Source organism: Lissotriton helveticus, chromosome 10 (genome assembly GCF_964261635.1).
Source record: "Lissotriton helveticus chromosome 10, aLisHel1.1, whole genome shotgun sequence".
Lineage (NCBI taxonomy): Eukaryota > Metazoa > Chordata > Amphibia > Caudata > Salamandridae > Lissotriton > Lissotriton helveticus.
Genome location: NC_136071.1, coordinates 1,144,476,209 through 1,144,497,035, shown reverse-complemented (window position 1 = coordinate 1,144,497,035; position 20,827 = coordinate 1,144,476,209). Strand labels below are relative to the sequence as shown.

At 46.7% G+C, this 20,827-nt stretch overlaps 1 protein-coding gene across 7 annotated transcripts in view; it reads left to right on the top strand.

The window, feature by feature from the left end:
- ZCWPW2 (zinc finger CW-type and PWWP domain containing 2) overlaps nucleotides 1–20,827 on the top strand; it is a 918,117-nt gene that overhangs the window by 793,203 nt on the left and 104,087 nt on the right. For all 7 annotated transcript variants that reach the window (XM_078663943.1, XM_078663945.1, XM_078663946.1 and 4 more), the window contains one exon: nucleotides 13,973–14,094. In XM_078663943.1, coding sequence (XP_078520069.1) covers nucleotides 13,973–14,094 — 122 coding nt within the window. The remainder of the gene's footprint in view (nucleotides 1–13,972; nucleotides 14,095–20,827) is intronic.

The window sequence follows — 20,827 nt, the reverse complement described above, 5'->3', positions numbered from 1 at the left end:
AAGAATATAAGATCAAAAGGTGAAGGACAGCGCCCCAAAGAGAAAGTATAAAAGGAGCCTGAGAAACCCAGAGAGTCAATTTCAATTTATAAACTTTATTCGGTTCTTAAAAAGACACCATAAAAGCACAAATACAACGTTCACAAATTAAAACAATGTTTTTTAAAAAAATATTTAGTCTAAAAGATATAAATGTTTAAGATTTTATATACTTAATGGGAGGAACAGGATAATTTTAGTGAATTTAAATGTTCAATGCAATTTTTTAAGGGACAATGTCTCTGGTGGTCCTCAGTCTTGTTGCGATCCGAATGAAATTTATCGTGCAGAATAAAGTATAAGCGTCCTCTGCTTCCATTAGGAATCTCAACGCCCGTTTCGCTTGCTTAAATCTTTGCTCCTTCAAAATACCCACCAGGAACTTACGTCTTGGTATCGCGTAGAGTGGGCACAGTAGGACAAAATGAAGGGTATCCTGCGGAGATCTATGATCGCAGCCGCAGGTACCCTTCTCCTCCACTGTGCGAGTAAATCCAGATGGTACTGCAAGGATGTGATGTAGCATATTGATTCTAAATCGGGTTATGAGGTAGCGATCCTGCGCATTGTGCATGACCCTTAGATAAGGTTCCATACCTTGCTTCGGGGTAAGGTTGTTGTAAGCGAGGTTGGTAGCTTTGAGCCTCTCTTTTTCTGCCCTTGTCGATTTCAGCTGTGCGAGCAAAAGTTTTTTGATCGAGGTTTTGCACTCCGGAGTTAAAGAGTCGGGGGCTAAAAAATATTCAGAGCAACCGATCTCTGTTAGCGAATCTTTAACAAATTTCAGCCAGGGGATTGCATAGCCCTTGTCTCTTTTGAGGCAATCCTCGATAATTTGTCTAGTTAGGGCCGCCTCTGGGTTGGTCCATACCTTCACCCAAGCCAGAAGGGGTTTAATTTTAATTTTATCCTCCAGGAAGAGTTCTCCCAGCTCTTCGTGTATAATGTGGGCCGCGACACTCTGTGGGACTTTTAGTATTCTTCGTAGGAATTTATTTTCTTCCGTCTGGAGTGGCTGGATTTTTTTCCCCAAAAAGCCCCACACTTCCGCTCCATAGCTTACTTTTGCACAGCAAATGGATCTGTATAAGGTCATGATTTGTTCCGGGGACCATTTCCCTAGTCTCTTCCCGAACCCCATAATTGCTCCTACTGCGGCCGCCAGTTTGGTCGAGTGTTTCTCAATCAGGGGTTTAAACGATAAGTCGTGGTCGAATAATACCCCCAGATATGTGAAGGACTTGACCTGGTCTATTTTGTGTGTCCCGATGTTATAAGAAAAAGATCCTTTTGTAGGTTTCCCTGATGTCATGATAAAGGACTTTTCCAGGTTTGTTGCCAGGTCCAGTTTGTCCATAAATTTAACGAACCCATCGATTAATCTTTGTAGACCCAGAGGTGTTCTCGAGAGCAAAACCGCGTCATCGGCATAAAGTAGTACAGGTACTGCTCGATGACCGATTTGGGGTGAGTCAACTTTAAGTTTAAGAAGGTCCTGTTCCAATGCGTTGATATAAATGGAGAAAAGAAATGGGGCGAGGATACACCCCTGTCTTACTCCGCTATTGCAACTAAAGGAATCGGTCTTTTTTCCTTCCTGACTGTATCTCACGCATGCTGAGGTGTTACGGTGTAAATTTTGTAAGGTATCAACTAGTGAGTGGTCCACGCCTAGATCCATTAGCATGGCCCAGAGTTTTTTCCTGTTTACGCGGTCGAAAGCCGCGGAGAGGTCCATGAACCCCATATGTATCGACCCCCTCCCGGCGATGGTATATTTTGCGATCAGGAGATATAGATTTAGGCATTGGTCGGTGGTGGATCTGCCTTTCCTGAAGCCGTATTGGGTTTCAGATAGGATTTGGTGCTCCTCTGCCCAATCTTGCAATCTTGATAGGATGACCCGACCCAAGACCTTTGCTGTCACATCAATGAGTGAGATGGGTCGATAGCATTGGGGGTCGTCCCGGTTGCCTTTTTTGTAAATAGGGACTATGGTCGCCGTTGACCAGGACTGGGGGAGGCCTACCTCCGCTGCCTCATTTAACACCCTCGTAAGTAACGGGGCCCATAGCTCTGGTTTGCTTAGGAATAAGTCTGGTGGTATTCCGTCCGGGCCCGGCGCCTTGTTTTTACTTAGTCCGGTTATTCCCAATTCAACCTCCTTTAAGGTGAAATTTGGTTTAGTTGGCTGATGGACCTTCAGAAACTCCTCTTGGGGTGTATGATTTGAATGGATTGTACAGGCTGTGGAAGTGTTTCTGCCATTGCTCCGGTAAGATGGTATTCAAAATTTTTGGGGCACTTTGGTCCTGAAAACATGGGGCATTGATCACTTTCCAAAAGGCAGTAGCGTCCTTTCTCTCTGCGGCGTCCCTTAAATCTACCCAGGCCTGGTTTTGTATACTCTGTTTTCGTGCCTTCACGGCTTTTTTGTATTCGGCTCTGTTCCTTATCACCTTTATTTTGTCCCTTGGTAGGGCATGTAGGCTGTCCTTAAGGTTTTTCAGCGCCTTTGTGCATTTAGAGTCGAACCAGCGGGGATTTGAAGAGATGTTATTATTCCCTCCCTTGGTTCGAAGGGAATTATTTACTACCTGCGCGATTTCTTCAAATGCTTTCACCACCGCACCTCCAATTACGCAGGGGTCGAGACATTTGTCGATCGGTACTGAGGCGTCACATAGCAGTTTTTTATAGAAACAGTTCCCATCAATTTTGGCCCATTTGATTCTTCTACCCTGGTCTACCACTCTTTCCAATGCGACCTTTCCCTTAGCCGCTGTGAAGAGGAATCCTTCCATTTTGATGATCACCGGATTGTGATCGCTGAAGCTACTAGCCTCTATGAGGTGTGTGCTGATAAATCTTTTTAGATAGACAGAGACTAGTACAAAGTCAATATAAGAATAGCAGCCTCTGCCTTTGAATGTCGGGGTAAGTTCTCCTCTCTCATTTAAGGTGGCAAGATCCATGGTGTGGGCGAGATTGTTCCTTTTCATTAATCTCTCAAGGTCCCAGCCCTCTGATGAATGGGTGAAGTGTGGGCCTTTCATGATTGTACAATTTGACCAGACATTATTGGCAGGTAACAGATTTTCACAGAGGTGACAATTAAAATCTCCCATTAAAATTAAATTCATGGGTTCTGGTGTCTTGGATGTTCATGGGTTCTGGTGTCTTGGATATTCATGGGTTCTGGTGTCTTGGATTATGAAATAAGTTTACAGTGTTTGAGAGTAACAACAAAATATAAGACCACAAATCTGAGAAACCTGAAAGCACACCGAGGCATGTAAATATATAAACAGAGAGGAAAAAAGTAATCTTTAAAGAGCACAAATGTGTGCATGTGAGAAAGAAAACAGGATTAGAGCTATGGAAAATGTATTAATTTGCATTTAGGAATAGAAGATCTGGCGTATGAAAGAATATAAGATCAAAAGGTAAAAGAAAGCCCCAAAGAGAAAGTATAAAAGGAGCCTGAGAAACCCAGAGAGTCACATAAAGAGTGAAAGAGATCCACAAGAGCAAATGAGGCACCCTTGAGAATGAGGGAGAAAGGCAGCTAAGCCATAAGAGAGAGCATATGAACTTTTAATTTAGTAAGGATCACTGAAAAACAATGCGTTCTCTTTCTGTTGAACATCAACAAAATATGTTGTGCAGAGAAAATTAAAGAAGCCAGAGATGATAGATTGTGTTGTGTGGACCGGTGTCAAGGGATAGATTAAGAGAGGGTGAGCAAAGATAGAAAGGTAATGTTAGACAACCTAGGAGAGAGTGAAAGAAATCCCTCAAATAGATCAAGAGATGGGGCGAATATTGATAAAGTTGGGCCTCAGGGAGCAATAGTATGGGCCCCAGCGAGACAAAAAGGGTGAAAGAAACAAGCCCAGAGAGAGGTGATGATAATTTTTGAAAAAGAGAAAGAAAGAAAGAGTTCCATAAATGTAGGGTAAAAAGATCCCAAATAGGAAAATCGGTGGAAGAGACCGGGAACCCACAAAGAGAGTGAAAAGGTAAAAGTGAGAGCCAGTAATAGACAAAGGGAAAAGCCCAGCGAGAGGTGATAAAACATGCTGAAAAAAAGACAGAAAGAAAGAGCTCCATAAATGTAGGGTAAAAAGGTGCCAAAAAGGAAAGTGGGTGGAAGAGTATAGAAAACCCACAAATAATGCAGAAGGAGAAATCCACTGAAACAATGGGTAAAGGAGACACACAGGAAGGAAATTAGATAAAGGAAACACCAGAGGGAGAGGAGAACAGTATTCCCTTTACATGAGTTGGTTGTCAGTGTTCAGTGCATGTGTAACATGCTTGATTGTGAGCACAGAGTTTGAAGCCCTCTAGATAGGTGTAAATAGCTCACACTGGTCTGATCAGCAGCTGTTGCATCCCCCAACAGTGCTACCTTCTCAGACTGCACAGAAGGATCGAGGTTAATTCATTAAGGCTCATGGACCACTACTGCATACTCCTTAATTAAAATCCATATGTGTGTCAGGGATTAAACTTCCCAAGCTGATATCTCCTAATGCATTGATGATTTTACAGTAAAGTCTCATATTTACCATCACACTAATCCACATGAATGTGCTTTTCTTCAGTCATGGTGCAATTAGAATATCTTTGTTTATAAAATATCTAAGTATTTGGTGGGATACTCTATTCTGCTTGATATAATGAGGTCTTGGCTTTTTCCCTAAAACGTTTTAATGCGCTTTATTCTCCTTGTAAATAGTGCTTCTTATTGACGTATAGTAGTTTAAATTGTACTGTGTTAATGGAATATTATATTAGCATTAAATATTTTGCAGACCCATTGATCTTTTATGGTTGAGATCTTTTTAATAATTTATCCAGGAACAAATACTCTTACCTAAATCCAAAGGCCGATTAGGTAGAACCGTGGGACAACAGAAGAAGTAGATAGACGGCAAGAAAGGGAGGATACCAGGGGGGACTGGGAAAGGTGGGAGGGGACGGATAAAACATCAGGGGTTGTCACCAAGTGAGCATAGCCTCTCTCACCTCTCTCACCAGAATTAGCTCTTTAGTAATGTATTCAGTGTGAGCAGGCTGGGTCTTTTAGTGCATCGTACCCACTGCTGTCAGTCTTCGTCTTGCTGATCAGGCATGCCCCTCATCCAGTTAGCTGGTGTACTCATAAGTAAAGAGGACTACTAAGTTCCCAAAAGTCCTGTGTCAGAGCTTGGATGAATGAGCCCCTCATTTTGTCAAGTGTAGTAACTTGTTCTGCAGGGAAGCAGTAAGCTTTTCCATCCCTGTAAGGTCCCACAGTTTATGCAGCCATCCAAAGTGAGATGACAATGTGCCTGTGCCCCATTTGGCTTTGATGACATGTTTAAAACCAAAGTCATTATCATTGCCCTCACTTTGTTAGAGTTTAGAGGGTGTGTCTGCATTGGGGAGTCTCAGTAGGTCATAGCAGAAAGACAGGGTATATCTGTTGCAAACATTTAATTGATATCTTTCAGCAAGGCCTACCAGTAGCGTTTGAGTTTGGGACAGAGCCAGTGAAGATGAATCAGTGTGCATTAACAGCCATTAGGACTGTTGAGTTTACATTTCACCTTTTGGCTGGGGTGTAGTACCAATAGTGTGTAATCGTAAGCATTGCTTCTTTTCCCGAGGCATAGAATGAGGTGTGCATTTTGTGGAGGATGTCAGTACATTTCTTTTGGATGAAGTGAAGTCCAGCTCAGCTTCCGAGCTGCTGGGCTAGAATAATTGCACAATTCCCATGTTTTGACTTGTGTACCCAGACCCACCTTATCTAGTATTTTCCACAGTAAAAGGCCTGTGCACTTGATCAAATGCCTTTTCTCTGTCAATTGACAAGAGAAGTGCTGAGACTCACTCTACAGTGAACATGTGTCTGTCTCTCAGTCTCTCAGACACCCTGGAAGAGAAAGCTGCACAGTGTAAAAAGTAATGTTTGTGACTGGTGGTCTTTGTCTTTATCGATTTAGATACATTTGGGGAAGACACCTTATATTGTTTCTGCAGGACAGTAGGCTGGAGCAAGAGGTCTGTCTTAGTTTTTGGCTGATGATCAATAAGTCAGGAGTTAGGGAAACTAGTGAGTCTTGATTAGTGGCATCACATGTTGGTAGGTTGGGTGTTGGGAGATCCTTGAGTTGTTCGCTGAACAGTAGCAGGTTGGGTGAGTAGTGATGCTCTATAGGAAGTCTGTTTCAAGGGCTGTTGTCAAACAGTAAATGGATCAGCCCTCTGTGGAGTATTTTTAAGTGAGTTATTGGGAAGACGGTGTGGGGTTAGAACACAGCTTATTTTTTGGGGTGATTTTGTCCTTCATCGATAGTGGTGCTTTCAGTATATGGCTTTGTGAGGTAGTGGCGTGGAAGTTGAAAAAGAAGCAAGAGCGAATTGTTAGCATCCAGGAAATACAATGGATTGTTTAAGTACATCTCTCCAGGAATGGTAACCGACAGATGCATGTGTTAAAAACCTTAGCCCTGCCTAGTCTTTACAAATTATTATCAGCTGCGACCCATGACCCCATCAGGTAGGTCGCTACCCCTCTGCACAGCACTGCCTGTGTCTCCCTGTCCCAGGCTGCCGCTGCTGAGGAAGTTTGAGGCCCTCCACCACCCGCAGGCTACCACCTGCGCCTCATCCCTGGTGGCCAGTGGTAGGCCGTAGGTAGGTTTATTCATCCGCAGCTTTATTACTTTTATTGTATTGCCTGTATTTTCATTGTTGTGTCTGTGACTGCTGTTCTCTGTCTTCCCCCGCTGCCTGTACGTGGTCCATGCCCCTTTTTCTTTCCTCTTTCCCCGTGCTCTCTCTGCCCGGTCTTTCCATCAGTACCCCTCACTGCCCCCGTGTCTCCGCCCGGTTTTCCATTCTGTTCCCCTCGCTGCCCCCTTGTCTCTGCCCGGTTTTCCCTTCTGTTCCCCTCGCTGCCCCCGTGCCTCTCTGCCCGTTCTGCCTTCTGTTCTTAGCTGCCACTGTATTTCTGTATTCTGTATTTTGCCTCTGTGCCACTCGTTTTCCCCTCGTTTTTGTGTCCCTTTTCCTTCTGTTCCACTCGTTTTTTGTGCCCATATGCCTTCTGTGTTACTCGTTTTTCCCCTCATTTTTGTGCCCCATTTGCCTTCTGTTACACTCGTTTTTTGTGCCCTTCTGCCCTCTGTGCCACTCGTTATTTCCTCGTTTCTGTGCCCCTTTTGCCTTCTGTTCCACTCGTTTATTGTGCCCTCCTGGCTTCTGTGCCACTCGTTTTTCCCTTGTTTTTGTGACCCTTTTTCCTTCTGTTACCTTCGTTGACCCTCACCGCCCTCGCCGCTGCGACCCCGCCCCCTGACAGCCCACTGCCCATTCGCTGCCCCCACCTCCCGCTTCCCAACTGCTCCTCCCTCCCACCTCCCCATACATGCCGGCCGAGGTGCGCCTAAGGCAAGCCCGTCTGCGCCTGTCTGTGCCTGGACCGCGTCCAGCACCAGAACCCCTGGCCCCCGCACCCGCAACGACGACCGCCGCCACTACGACGCCAGCACTCTGCACGCTCTCAACTCCGGACGGAGCCACACCTGCTCAACGCCGCCCCGAAACGCACACCGGGCCCCTTCACCTGCCGGAACTGCAGCTACACCAGCCTCAGAGCCGACGAACCACCCGCCAAGAAAGACCCCAACCACCTCCGATGCATACTACTGAACACCCACTCCGCTTGCAAGCATGCCGTCGAGCTCTGGGACCTGCTCGACACAACATCTCCGGATGTCACCTTCCTGACAGAGACCTGGTTTAACAACTCCTCCGCACCCGACATCGCCATAGCCATCCCAGACAGCTCCAAGATCACCCGCAGAGACCGCAACAACGGAGTCAGAGGAGGAATCGCCATCATCCACAAGAACAGCATCAGGGTCTCGACTAGCACCAACGACGCGCTCAGCACCGCTGAACACATGCATTTCCAGATCCACACAGACCCTTCCTCCACCCTCAGAGGCACCCTCGCCTACTGCCCCCCCGGGCCCCGCCCCCAGTTCAGTGACTCCATCGCTGACTTGATCAGCACGCACACCCTGACCTCCACCAACTACATCCTCCTCAGAGACCTGAACTTTCAACTTGAGAACAACGACGACAACAACTCCACAACCCTGATCGATAACCTCGCCAACCTCGGACTGAAGCAACTCGTCACAACACCCACCCACTCCGCCGGCCACACGCTTGACCCCGTCATCTCCTCAAGCCCGCACGTCTCCGTCAGCCACACCACCGAACTCCTCTGGACCGACCACCGCTGCATCCACTTCGCTTTCCAGAAGCCCACTGCACACCAACAGATCCCCCGCCGCTGCTGGAGTAAAATCACCGAAGACCAACTACACGCAAACCTCGCTCTCAGCCCACCCACCGAGCCCTACAACACCGACGACGCTGCCCACAGCCTCTTACGCTGGATCGAGGACTGTGCCAACACCTTCGCCCCACTGAGACACCAGCAAGAGGGCCAGCTGGTTCACCCCAGAACTCCTAGCCTCCAAGCAAGCCTGCCGGAAACTAGAGAAGAAATGGCACCGTGAACACACTCCGGACAGCCACGCAGCACACAAGGACGCCATCCGCAACCACCACCACCTCATCAGGGCAGCCAAGAGGACCTCCTTCAAAGACCGCCTCAACAACAACGGACACAATAGCAAGGAACTCTTCAACATCGTGAAGGAGCTCTCCAACGCCAGCTCCAACACCAACGACATCCCGCCGTCACAAGCCCTGTGCGACTCCCTCCACGACAGCTTCAACACCCAGACAGCCGCAACAGACAGCAACACAACAGACCCTCCACTCACCATCGACCACGACCCCCTGCTAGCCTGGGCCAGCGTGAGCATCGATGACACCATCAAGACCATGCGCACAATCCACTCCGACTCTTCGTCAGACCCATTCCCGCACCACGTCTTCAACAGAGCAAGCAGCTCCATCGCACCCCACCTGCACAACATCATCAATCTCTCCCTTGAGACCACGACCTTCCCAGAGATCTGGAAACACGCCGAGATCAATGCCCTACTCAGAAAACCTAAGGCAGACCCAAAAGACCTCAAGAACATCCGGCCCATCTCTCTGCCCACCTTCCCGGCCAAGGTTATCGAGAAAACCGTCAACAGACAGCTAACCCGATACCTCAAAGAAAACAGAATCCTGGAACTGTCCCAGTCAGAGTTCCGCAGCAGCCACAGCACAGAGACTGCCCTCATCGCCGCCAACGATGACATCAGGACCCTGCTGGACAGCGGCGAGACTGCAGCACTCATCCTCCTAAGCCTCTCGGGCACCTTCGACACCGTCTGCCACCGCACACTTCGCGCACGCCTCCACGCCGCAGGGATCCGAGTCAAGGCTCTGGATCGGACCACCTCCTTCCTCTCCGGCAGAACCCAGAGCGTCTGCCTCCCCCATTCCGTTCCAAAGCCTCCGAGATCATCTGCAGCATACCCCAGGGATCCTCCCTCAGCCCGACGCTGTTCAACATTTACATGGCCCCGCTCGCACACGTAGCCAGACAGCACGACCTCAACATAATCACCTACGCTGACGACACTCAGCTGATCCTCTCCTTCACCAACGACTCCGTCACTGCCGAAGCCAACATCCACGAAGGAATGAAGGCCAACTGAAGGAAGACCAGCCGCCTGAAGCTGAACTCGGACATGACGGAGGTCCTCATCCTCGGCTCCAACCCTTCAGCCTGGGTCGACTCCTGGTGGCCGACGGCACTGGGGGTATCCCAACACCCACCGACCACACACGCAACCTGGGAATCATCCTCGACTCAATGCTCTCAATGACCAAGGAAGTCAACGCCGTCTCCTTCTCATGCTTCAACACCCTCCGCATGCTCCGCAAGATCTACAGACGGATCCCGACAGATACAAGAAAGACAGTCACCCAGGCCCTTGCCAGCAGCAGACTCGACTACGGAACCGCCCTCTATGCGGGAGCCCCGACCGAGCTCATCAAATGACTACAACACATTCAAAACACCTCGGCACGACTGATCCTCAACATACCACGCCACAGCCACATCACCCCCCACCTGATGAACCTGCACTGGCTCCTCGTCAACAAGAGGATATCCTTCAAGCTCCTCACCCACACACACAAGGCACTCCACAAGACCGGCCCAGCCTACCTCAACAGACGGCTCTCCTTCTACATCCCCAACCACCAGCTATGTTCCGCCGACCTCTCACTCGCCACCGTCCCATGCATCCAAAGAACAACCACCGGTGGGAGATCCTTCTCCCACCGCGCCACCAAGACATGGAACACCCTTCCACTGAGCCTACGAAGGACCCAAGACCTGCTGAGCTTCAGCAGGATACTCAAGACCTGGCTGTTCGATCAGTAGCGCCCCCCCCCGCGCCTTGAGACCCCTGCGGGTATGTAGTGCGCTTTACAAAGATTGATTGAGTGTGAACATCAACGAATTAGCAAAATTGAAAGGCAGCAGGCAGAGATTCCAAGACCAGGTTTACTAATGTCACAGCTGATGGAAAATGTTGCTAAATGTACTATGACCACAAGAAAAGTGTACATCCTCTTTAAGCCCATGTGCTGGCATAAATGATGCACCTCATGCATTATACTCTTTTTTACCTTTTCATATGTTGGAATATGCCTGTGGCGGTTTGGGAGTTTTGTCAATGTGGATGTCTCTGTATATGAGGTATTGACCTGCTGAGAGCTTTTTTTGTTTGTATAAGAGTCTACAACAACATTTCTATGTCACTGTACAGAAAACAACAAGAATGCTGTATGAGTGATAAGGGAAGTGAAGGGGTTTGAACAAAGCTATTATACATGGTCCAAAACAAAAAGTGCTTGTGGTGGGTCAGAGGTAAGGATGTATCCCCCCACTCCAGCAAAATCCTCTCGTCCGTCAGTGGCCTTTTTGTATGTGTGTAAGTGTATATGTGTGTATGTAAATGGAGAGAGAGAGAGATTCAAACATTGTAATCAAACAACACTGATTTGCTACAATAGGTAGTTGGACACTTTAATGTGTGTGGCAAGGTGCTGTGTTTGTTTTTTCTGTGTCGTCACCCAATACATTGAGCAGCTGTGGTAGTGGGCACTATGGGAGCCAGGACAAATAGCACTGGGAAACTGGCAAATCTGGCCTCTCTAGAGACACTAGTGAAGACTATGGAGTATATAAATACAACCTTTGAGGGTAGGGGTTCTGGGTATGAGGAAGAAGAAGAAGGGCAATAAGGTCTGTAACAAGAATGCACTGGAAGCGCTAATCAAGGGGCACAGTGAGAAAGTATGCAGGAAAGAAATCACAAGGTGATATAAGGACAAGGTCAGCTTGAAAGCTGATAAGGAAGAGAGGGTGGGGTATAAAAGAGGAAAAGAAAAAAGAGAGGTAGGGAACGGACAGGGTGAGAAAATGGAGGGAGGAAATACAATGCAGAGAGCATCAGAAGAGCAGAGAAAGGTAGAGAAATACTGCACATGAGATAGGAAAAGCATAGTGGAATGATTTTGAAGGGATGGGAGAGGAAAAGTTGGAGATAAAAGTGACAGAGAATAGAAAGAAAAACACTGGGATGAGAACGAAGAAAAGATAGGATGCTCAGAAATAATGGAAAGGAAGAGACCGAAAGCAAGAGGGAGGAAGGAGGTGTGAAAGAGAAAGAGCAGTGGATGCACTTTTGGCAAAACTGAACGTTGAGTGGGCCCGATGTATATCATGACAGATGTCTGCATCAGGAACCCCACCTAAAACAGGGCAAACTTCCCTGGCGTACTGATGGCAGGGACCCTTTAGTGGATAGACCCCCACCTATGATAACCTGCTGTCAGAGTGTGCCCAACTATTAACTCCACCATCCAAGCTTACTTATAATGGCTGTATTGGTCACAGTGGTGTAACAAAAGCCCCGCAGCCCCTGCAGTAAGGAGGGTCGCGGGCCTTAGAGCTCTTGACTGGCACGGAGAATGGGGGGGCCCCCTCCCTGTACTTTGCAGGGGGGCCCCCTCAAGTTTTGTTACGCCAATGTGCCCGGGGCAATGGGCATTGTGTGCCTGGTCGTCTCTCTCCCAATCATCCCACGATGATGTTGCTTCTGTGCTGCAAAAAGAGAAAGGAAATTGTGAGAGAAAATGGCTCTCTTTAAAGGATTTTCCTTCCCCTACAACGCGGCTCACCTGGCATGACGTCTCCACTTCTCAGTAGTGAGCGATGTGCATGCTCTCACTGCAGTCGCTCACTGCAGTCCAATAAAAAAAAAAAAGAAAACAGACTACCTTTGTGAGGCCCGAAAATAGAGCCAGAGAGCGAGCCTTTTCGAGGCTGCCTGAAAATAAACTGCCGGTGCCCAGACCCGCCCCACTTAAAGGCCTGCCTCCACCTCTGTGCTGCAATCTTGCTCGTAGTCAATGTTAGTTGGGCCTGTGAGTCTCCGCTATAAGTAACAAATAATTTGTTTAAGGAAATAATATTTATACGATTTTAACCCCTTGCATGCTGCCGCGATTCTGCGCCTGTGCGGCACATTCCGATCGCGGGTCCGGTCATGACGGCCCCCAGCCGTCATCAGCACACGAGCACTGTAGTGCATGACGGCTGGGGGCCGTCATCAGCATGCAAGGGGTTAAAACATGATAAATCACACTTCACAGCAGCATGTAGTGGTTAGGCATGAACAACGGTGTTAGCTGAGTGTGCATAGGTGGTGGAAGCAGCACCAAGGGATAGGCAGAAGCAACCGAGGTAAACAAAATAAACCAGCAGGATACTTGTAGGTGGTGAGAGTGGCATGGCAGGATGTGGCAAATAGAAGAGCCCGGCCTGCTGCTTGTAGGTGGTATTTGTGGCCCACTAAGATAGGGAGGAGCAACAGGAGGCAGACTGAAGAAGCCTGCTGTGCAGTCGTTAGTGGTGAGATTGGCCTGGTGGGATAGGCAGAAGCAGCGGCCAGGAAGAACAAACTAGTCTTCGGGCGCTTGTAAATGGTAAGAGTGATCTGACAGGATAGGGAGGAGTAGTGCTGAAATAATGAAACAAGGACCATGGGCAGAGGGAGAAAGAGCTAGGAAACACATGCACACCCATGGATTACTGAATCGAAAATAAAAAATAGTTCTCTTAGGAGGCAATTCAAGGATTTAATTCATCCAGTCAGAGCACCTCAAGTATAAAATACTCCAGGCTTGAGACAAACAGGATTAGGTTCGAAAGGAAAGCCATCAACTCTGGAGCACAGTGCTGAGATATACAACAGCCAAGAGCAAGGGTCTGGCCCATGCCCACAGTATGTATATCTAATGAATTGGAGTACAAGGTCTGGTCTAAATCAGCGTGTACACGAGACCTAAAAAAGAATTTTTAAAGGACACATTTAGGACAGAATTTGTTTCAATTTCCGACTGTTTTTAGTTACCCTTCTTGCATGTGGTGCTCTTTGTTCACAAGAAATGGGCCCCACTTTGGAGTAAGTTACACATTGGTGATTTTTGAGATATTTGAAATGTTTTGCAACATCCAGAAATTGAATTTCGGAACCATAGAGGCAGCTAGTTCGAGCCTTGTATTTATTTAAGAAGTCTTCATAAGAATAAATTCTATTCTGTGTTGTTGGGCATTCAGACTTCGATTTAAAGTCATTTTATTTATTTGGCAGTTTTCCATAGTGCGTAAAAAGACCTAAGGGTGACAGAGTGCTTTACATAAAAAAATAGAAAGTAAACATAAGGCTTCTGTAATCAAAATACAGCTGCGAATGCAGTGTAGTTCTCCATTGCATGTGAACATTCATTCGCAACTGATTATCTTAAAATGTAATGTTTTCCTCTTTAGTTATCAGTAAGTTAAAATATGGAATTCAGCTATTGATCTAACATTTGATGTTAGTTATTTCAGAGACGGAATGTATGCTTAAAGATTTGGAACAAATTCTCAAGCAGGTGACAAATCCTGTTACGAAGGCCAATGTCTCACATAAAGAGAAAGAAGAAAATAACGTTGAAGGACAGGTATGGTCATACGTCATTAATAATGGAACACAAGTTACCTTGTGCACTGAAAATTAAGTATTACCTTACCCTGCTTAATGTTAACCTTGTTCAAGTGACATTTATTTTGGAAGGGTGCTTTCAAAGTTGTTGAGAACATATTTAAAAAACATCTTTCAGAAAAAATTATGTATAGAGCATTTGCTGTGCAGACTTTAACCATATAGTTGCAGGTTCAGTAGACACATTCTCAGGTTGAATTAGCCCCATGCTAAACTCAAACAAATCTTCGTAAATCTTCGTAATGACAAACTACCAGCACCATATATTCTTAATGGCAGCACTCCATTTACAATGTCTAAGAATGGCTTTAGAAACTGTAGGGGTACAGGGCTCATGCACCTGTACCCTCACAACTTGTATGGTGTACCCAGCTAGAGGGGTGACTGATCTATGCAAGGGCAGTGGGTTGTAGGCATGTGTGCCATGTCGACTCTTCACTTTGTTCTGCACTAAGACACGCAGCCTGCAAAGGCAGTGTGTGCGTGTAGGCTACAGGTTCTAGACTAAGGGTGACATAATAAGTGCTGCAGCCCTTAGAGGCCTTCTCTGGTCACAGTGCCCTGGGTACCTGTGGTACCATTTACCAGGCCAGAGATGCCAATTGGATTTTGGCTTCAATGCAGATTTTAGGGAAAGAACATAGTCCCTGCGTACCTGATTAGCAGGAGCCCAGGGCACACTCAGTCAAAGCACGCCAACAATTCAGCAAAAAGTGGGGGCAACCATGCAGAAAGAGGGCACTTTCTCACACAACACCCCCCAGACTAAAGAGGATGAGACTAACCTTTCCCTAGAGGGTCTTCATATTCTAAGTGGAAGAACGTGGAAAGTCCATCTGCATTAGCATGGGCAGTCCCAGGTCTGTGTACCACTACAAAGTCCATTCCCTGTAGGGAGATGGACCGAATCAACAGTTTAGGATTTTCACCTTTCATTTGCATTAGCCATCTGAGAGGTCTGTGATCAGTTTGAACTAGCAAGTGAGTTCCAAACAAGTATGGTCACAGCTTATTCAGGGACCAAACCACAGCAAAGGCCTCTCTCTCAATGGCACTCCAACGCTGCTCCCGGGGGAAAAGCCTTCTGCTTATAAAAGCAACAGGTTGGTCTTGTCCTTCATGATTGGTTTGGGATAGGACCGCTCCTATCCTTAGCTCAGAGGTATCAGTCTGCACAATGAACTGCTTACTATAGTCTGGAGCTTTGAGAATTGGTGCTGAGCACGTAGCCTCTTTCAGGATGTCAATAGCCTTTTGACAGGCAACTGTCCAGTTTTCCAGTTTACCTTTTTGGGCATCTTCTTGGAGGTGGGTTCTGTGAGGGGGGCCACAATGGACCCATACCCCTTCACAAACCTCCTGTAGTACCCAGTCTAGCCAAGGAACGCCCTGACTTGGGTTTGGGTCGTTGGACCTGCCCAGTCAAGGATGGCTTGGATCTTAGGCTGTAATGGTTGTACCTGGCCTCCACCAACAAGGTGACCCAAGTACACCACAGCTCCCTACCCTATCTGGCATTTGGATGCCTTGATAGTTAGGTCTGCAGTTTGCAGGGATTTTAAAACCTTCCCAAAAGGTGGATCAGGTGATCCTGACAGGTGGAGCTAAAGACAGCAATATACTCTAGATAAGCTGCACTAAAGGACTCCAATCCAGCAAGGACTTGTTTCACCAACCTCTGGTTGGGGCATTCTTTAAAACATAGGGCGTAACAGTGAACTGATAGTGCCCATCAGGTGCCCCTCAGGTGTGGAGAATGCTGTCTTTTCTTTTGCTCCTGGGGCCATGCCAATTTCCCAGTACTCTGCAGTTAAGTCAAATGTACTTAAAAATTTGGCTGCACCCAATTTGTCTATCAACTTATATGCTCTTGGGATACGGTCTGCCCTCTATAGTCCACACAGAACCTCATTTCTCTCTTTCCACCCTGTGGATAAGGTTTGGGGACTAGAACCACTGGGCTGACCTAGGGGCTCTCAGAGGAATCAATAACCCCTAACTACAGCATCTTGCTGACTTCAGCTCTGATGCTATCCTTGACTTGATCACACTGTCGATAGATTTAGTTTTTTACAGGTGAACTGTCACCAGTGTCTACATCATGGGTACACCAGTTTGTCTGACATGGGGTCAAGGAAAAGAGCTTTGCATACTGTTGCAAGACTTGCTTGCAATCAGTCTGCAGTTGGGCAGAGAGGATGTCTGAAAGGTCAACTCCATCCACTGACTCATCTTTTGGGCTGTATGAGAGGAGGTCACAGAGAGGTACACTCTGTCTCCTGATCCTCACCAGTCACCATCAGCATGGTGATGTCAGCCCTGTCATGGAAGAGCTTCAGGCAGTTCACATGGATAACCCTATTGGGTATCCTGCCTGTGCCCAGGGCAACCAAGTAGGTGACCACATTCTTCTTTTCTAGGATAGGGTAAAGGCCACTCCATTTGTCCTGGAGTGCCCTTGGTGCTACTGGCTCTAAATCCCACACCTTTTGCCCATGTTGAAATTCAACCAGTGCAGCTTTTTGGTCATACCAGTGCTTCTGAAGCTCCTGGCTGGCCTCAAGATTGTTGGATGCCTTTTCCATGTACTAAGCCATTCTGGACCTTAGGCCAAGCACTTAGCAGACAATATCTTGTTTGGGTTCTTGGAGAGACTTCTCCCAACCCTCTTTTACAAGACATATTGGTCCCCTCACAGGATGGCCAAACAGTTAAAAGGGGAAAATCCCTACTCCCTACTGTGGCACCTCTCTGTAAGCAAATAGCAGGCATGGTAAGAGTACATTCCATCTCATTTTGAGTTTTTCAGGGAGCCCCATAATCATGCCTTTCAATGTCTTGTTGAATCTCTCAACAAGGCCATTGGTTTGTGGGTGATAGGGTGTAGTAAACTTGTACTGCACTTCACACTCCTCTGTCTGAAACAACCCACCTCCTTAGGAAACCCTACCCTGGTGAAGACACCAATGAGGGCCATGACTACTGTAGGAGCTGTAGTATTCCTAAGGTGAATTGCCACTACCACTAGAATGAATGTGTTCCCTGGTGATGTGGGAGGTTCAAGTGGACCCACTATGTCCACACCTTCCCTTTCAAAGGGAACCCCCACCACAGGTAGTAGTATCAGGGGGTCCTTTGAGGGGCCACCTGTCTTGCCACTGGCCTGACAGATGACACAGGAGCTGCCAAACTCCTTTATTATTTAGAGCATCTAGGGCCAGTAAAAGTGGCTACCTAGCCTTTCCCAAGTCTTGGTTTGGCCCAGATGTCCAGCTAGGGGGATGCCATGAGCTAATGTTAGGAGAAACTCCCTGTACTTCTGAAGCACTACCACTCTCCTAGTGGCTCCAGGTTTAGGGTTTTCGGCCTCAGTGTACAGTAGTCCCTCTTCCCAATAAACTCTGTGGATACCACTAACATTACCCTTTTCCTGTGCAGCAGCTTGCTGCCTCAGGCTTTCAAGAGTTGGACAGTCCTGCTGTCCATGGCACAGCCCTTCCCTAGAGGGTCCCCCTGAGCCCAAGAGTTCAACCTGATAAGGGTCAAGGTCCATGGGCTCAGTTCCCTCCGGAGTGTCCAAGTCCTCTCCCTGAGGAGAGGGGACCTGATCCTTTTGCTCTACAGGCGCTAGTTCCCCAGTCTTCATACCTTTTCACTTGGCAGACTGGGCCATACTTTCATGCTCCAACACTTCTTTTTGACCCTGTTTTCTGCTCTGTGCTCTTGTTTTTACACACACTAATTCGGGGATATCCAGCATTGCTGCATGGGTTTTTAGTTCAACCTCATTTTTTCATGCCATTGCCAAGCAGATATGCAGCTGGTAGTTTAGGAGACCAGTACCTGTATCAGGCCAGTAACCCTCCCCAGTCTAATGTCACCATAGCCATTGTATGGTTAGTAATAACATGGTGAGCATTGGTGACTAGGTAAGTTCTCCCAGTCAAGTATTGATATGGGGCAACCAGTGTGTCTCTCACCATAGTGACACTGGCACCTGTATCCCTCAGAGCATCTATACTAGTTCCATTAATTTAAGGGTATTGTAAGTACTTTTTTAAGTTGGGTGGCCACACAGCTTCAGTGGCAAACTCAAGTTCCCCTCTTGAAACCAGAACTGCTTCAGTGTGCAACCCGATTTGCTCTTGGCACACTGCTGATCTCATCTGGAGACTTGCTACCCCATGAGTAGCTGTAGTAGGACTAGGGGTCTTCTTGCTTGGCAAAGCAAACACAAGGAAATGATGAACAGAGTGCTGAAACGTTTCAGACACTCACCCCCAGTCACAGATCTGGGTTGAATCCATCATCATTCTGTAGATCACTTTGCCACCTCAGTTCAGAACCAGATATTTGCAAATCAGTCTTGACCCTATGCTTCATGGGAAGAGTCCAGCCCGAACTGCCAAGCCAGGTCTTCCCTGAACCGGTAACAAGCATCCTGGGACCGGTTCCTGGTAAACACCCTTCATCAGCCAGGCTAGCTTGAATCCAGTGGAAAAGTGAGCAAGGGACCCATATCTGGGCATACCCTGCCAACTTAGGGTGAACAAAGCAAACCCAAGGAGATGATGGACGATCAGCATCTCCAGTTAAGTGTCCCAACTTCTTAAAGTTGTTACAACAGGCCTTAAAAGGATCAAAGTTCTTTCCCTTGTACTTGTTAGTAGATTGGGAAGAGTTTTGGGAACCACCCCCTTGTGCAGGTTTTTGTGGCCCTTTTGAAGACCCAGGCTTTTTATCTTGGGGATTCTCGCCACCTTTCCCCTGGAGAGGTTTTGTACCCCCTTTCTTTTGGTCATCCCCAGTAGTTGTTTGTTTCACTCTAGTCTTTACCCAATGGTCTGCCTTCTTTCCAAATTCTTTGGGAGAAATTAGACCTAGGTCTACCAAATGCTGATGTAACTTTTCATTAGTGCAATTACTTAAAATATGTTCTTTCACAAACAGATTGTAAAGTCCATTGAAATCATGCACATTGTATCCAGTTAACCAACCATCTAGTGTTTTAACTGAGTAGTCTACAAAGTCAATCCAGGACTGGTTTTGGGTTTTGTGGCCCCCCCTGATGCCAATTCTGTATTCGTCAGTCGTGAGTCCAAATCCCTCAATCAGAGTTCTCTTCATGAGGTCATAAGACCCAGCATCTGCTCCAGAAAGGGTCAGGAGTCTGTCCCTGCAGTTACCTGAGAACAGTTCCCAAAGGAGTGCCCCTCCACCGTGACTTCTTCACTTACCTCATTTCACAAGCCCTCTCAAAGGCTGTGAACCATTTTGTAATATCATCACTCTCTTCATAATTAGGGACAATCCCTTTTGGGATTTTAGGATCATAAGATTGCTCTTTATCTTATTTAGTAAATTGCTGCCACCATGGATGAGTGCTAGGCCCATCTCTGCTCTCTCTCTTTCTAGAGACAGCAACCTGACCTCTAGATCCAGTCTTTTGGTCAACCTTGCTAAAAGGCTGTCTACCTCATTGAGGCTGTCCTCATTTTCCTCATGGTACCTGATCCACCTGTTTGGGATCTAAGTACTGAGAGGTTGATTCTTGCAGTCAAGGGTACTTGGAACCTTTTCTCCCTAGAAAGTGGAGGGTGTTGATCTACCAGGTCATCTCCTTCCCCTCCTTCCTCATCTGACTGGTCTTCACCATTTTCAGATGTGTGGTCCTAAGCACACCCAGCAAACAGCTCCTGGAGCTTTTGTTTGGTGGGTGGGACCACATGGTTATGTTTTCAAGTTTAGATAGGCACCTTACCTCCTTGAAAGACAAGTAAAGGTAAGGGGTGAGGTCAAACTCCAAAACCAAGTCCTCTATGGCATTGCGGTTATTTTCACTAACAGCTGGGTTCTTGTTTTGAGACATTGTTAAAAAAAAGCTTCAAACCCCTCTAACCCTAGCTAAAGTGACTTTTAGTTTTCTAAAATTCTAAAGGGACTTAACCAAGGCCCTAACAAGACTGTTTTTTAAACTAATTTTGCAAAAAATTGCCAATTTAAAAAATCAGAATTCTAAAGACAATTTAAGAGTTCTGTTGTGTGATCAGGTGGTAACTAAGTAGTCCAACAAAGGCAAAGTTGTATATCCCACCGCTGAGCCACCAATGTAGGAAGCTGGCACTGTATATACTATACCAAAGTGAGGTATAGTGTGCACAGAGTCCAGTGGAACCTCAAAGGTAGGCAGAGGTAAAGTTAGATAGCACCTCACTCTCTATTTGTGGTAGTGTGGTTGAGCAGTAAGGCAGTATCAGAGGACAATGTTAAGCATTTGTTGTACACACTCAGTCAGCAAATGAATTCACACACTCAAAGACTGTTCTTCAGACCAATTGTTTTTGTATGAAAATATTCTTTTAGTTACTTTATTTTCTAGAACCGGGCAAGCCTGGCACAGGTAAGCAATAAATACTGTACAGTAGTAATGCAGTTTGTAAACAATTTGAATTGAAATTGAATATGCACTTTGTTTTGACTTTCAGTATGGTTTCAGAGAAATGCAATACTTTGTAAATACAGTACATAAGCTGGAATGGGCTTTTCAGTAAAATTACAGGTAAATTACTTTTGAGATTACTTTTCTTTTCAGAGTAGTATTCCTGGATACTACTCTGGGACATATCCTGTAAACAGGTAAGTAAAATTGTTTTTGTTAGTGCAATTTTAATGAATGTCTTTAAGTTTTCAAA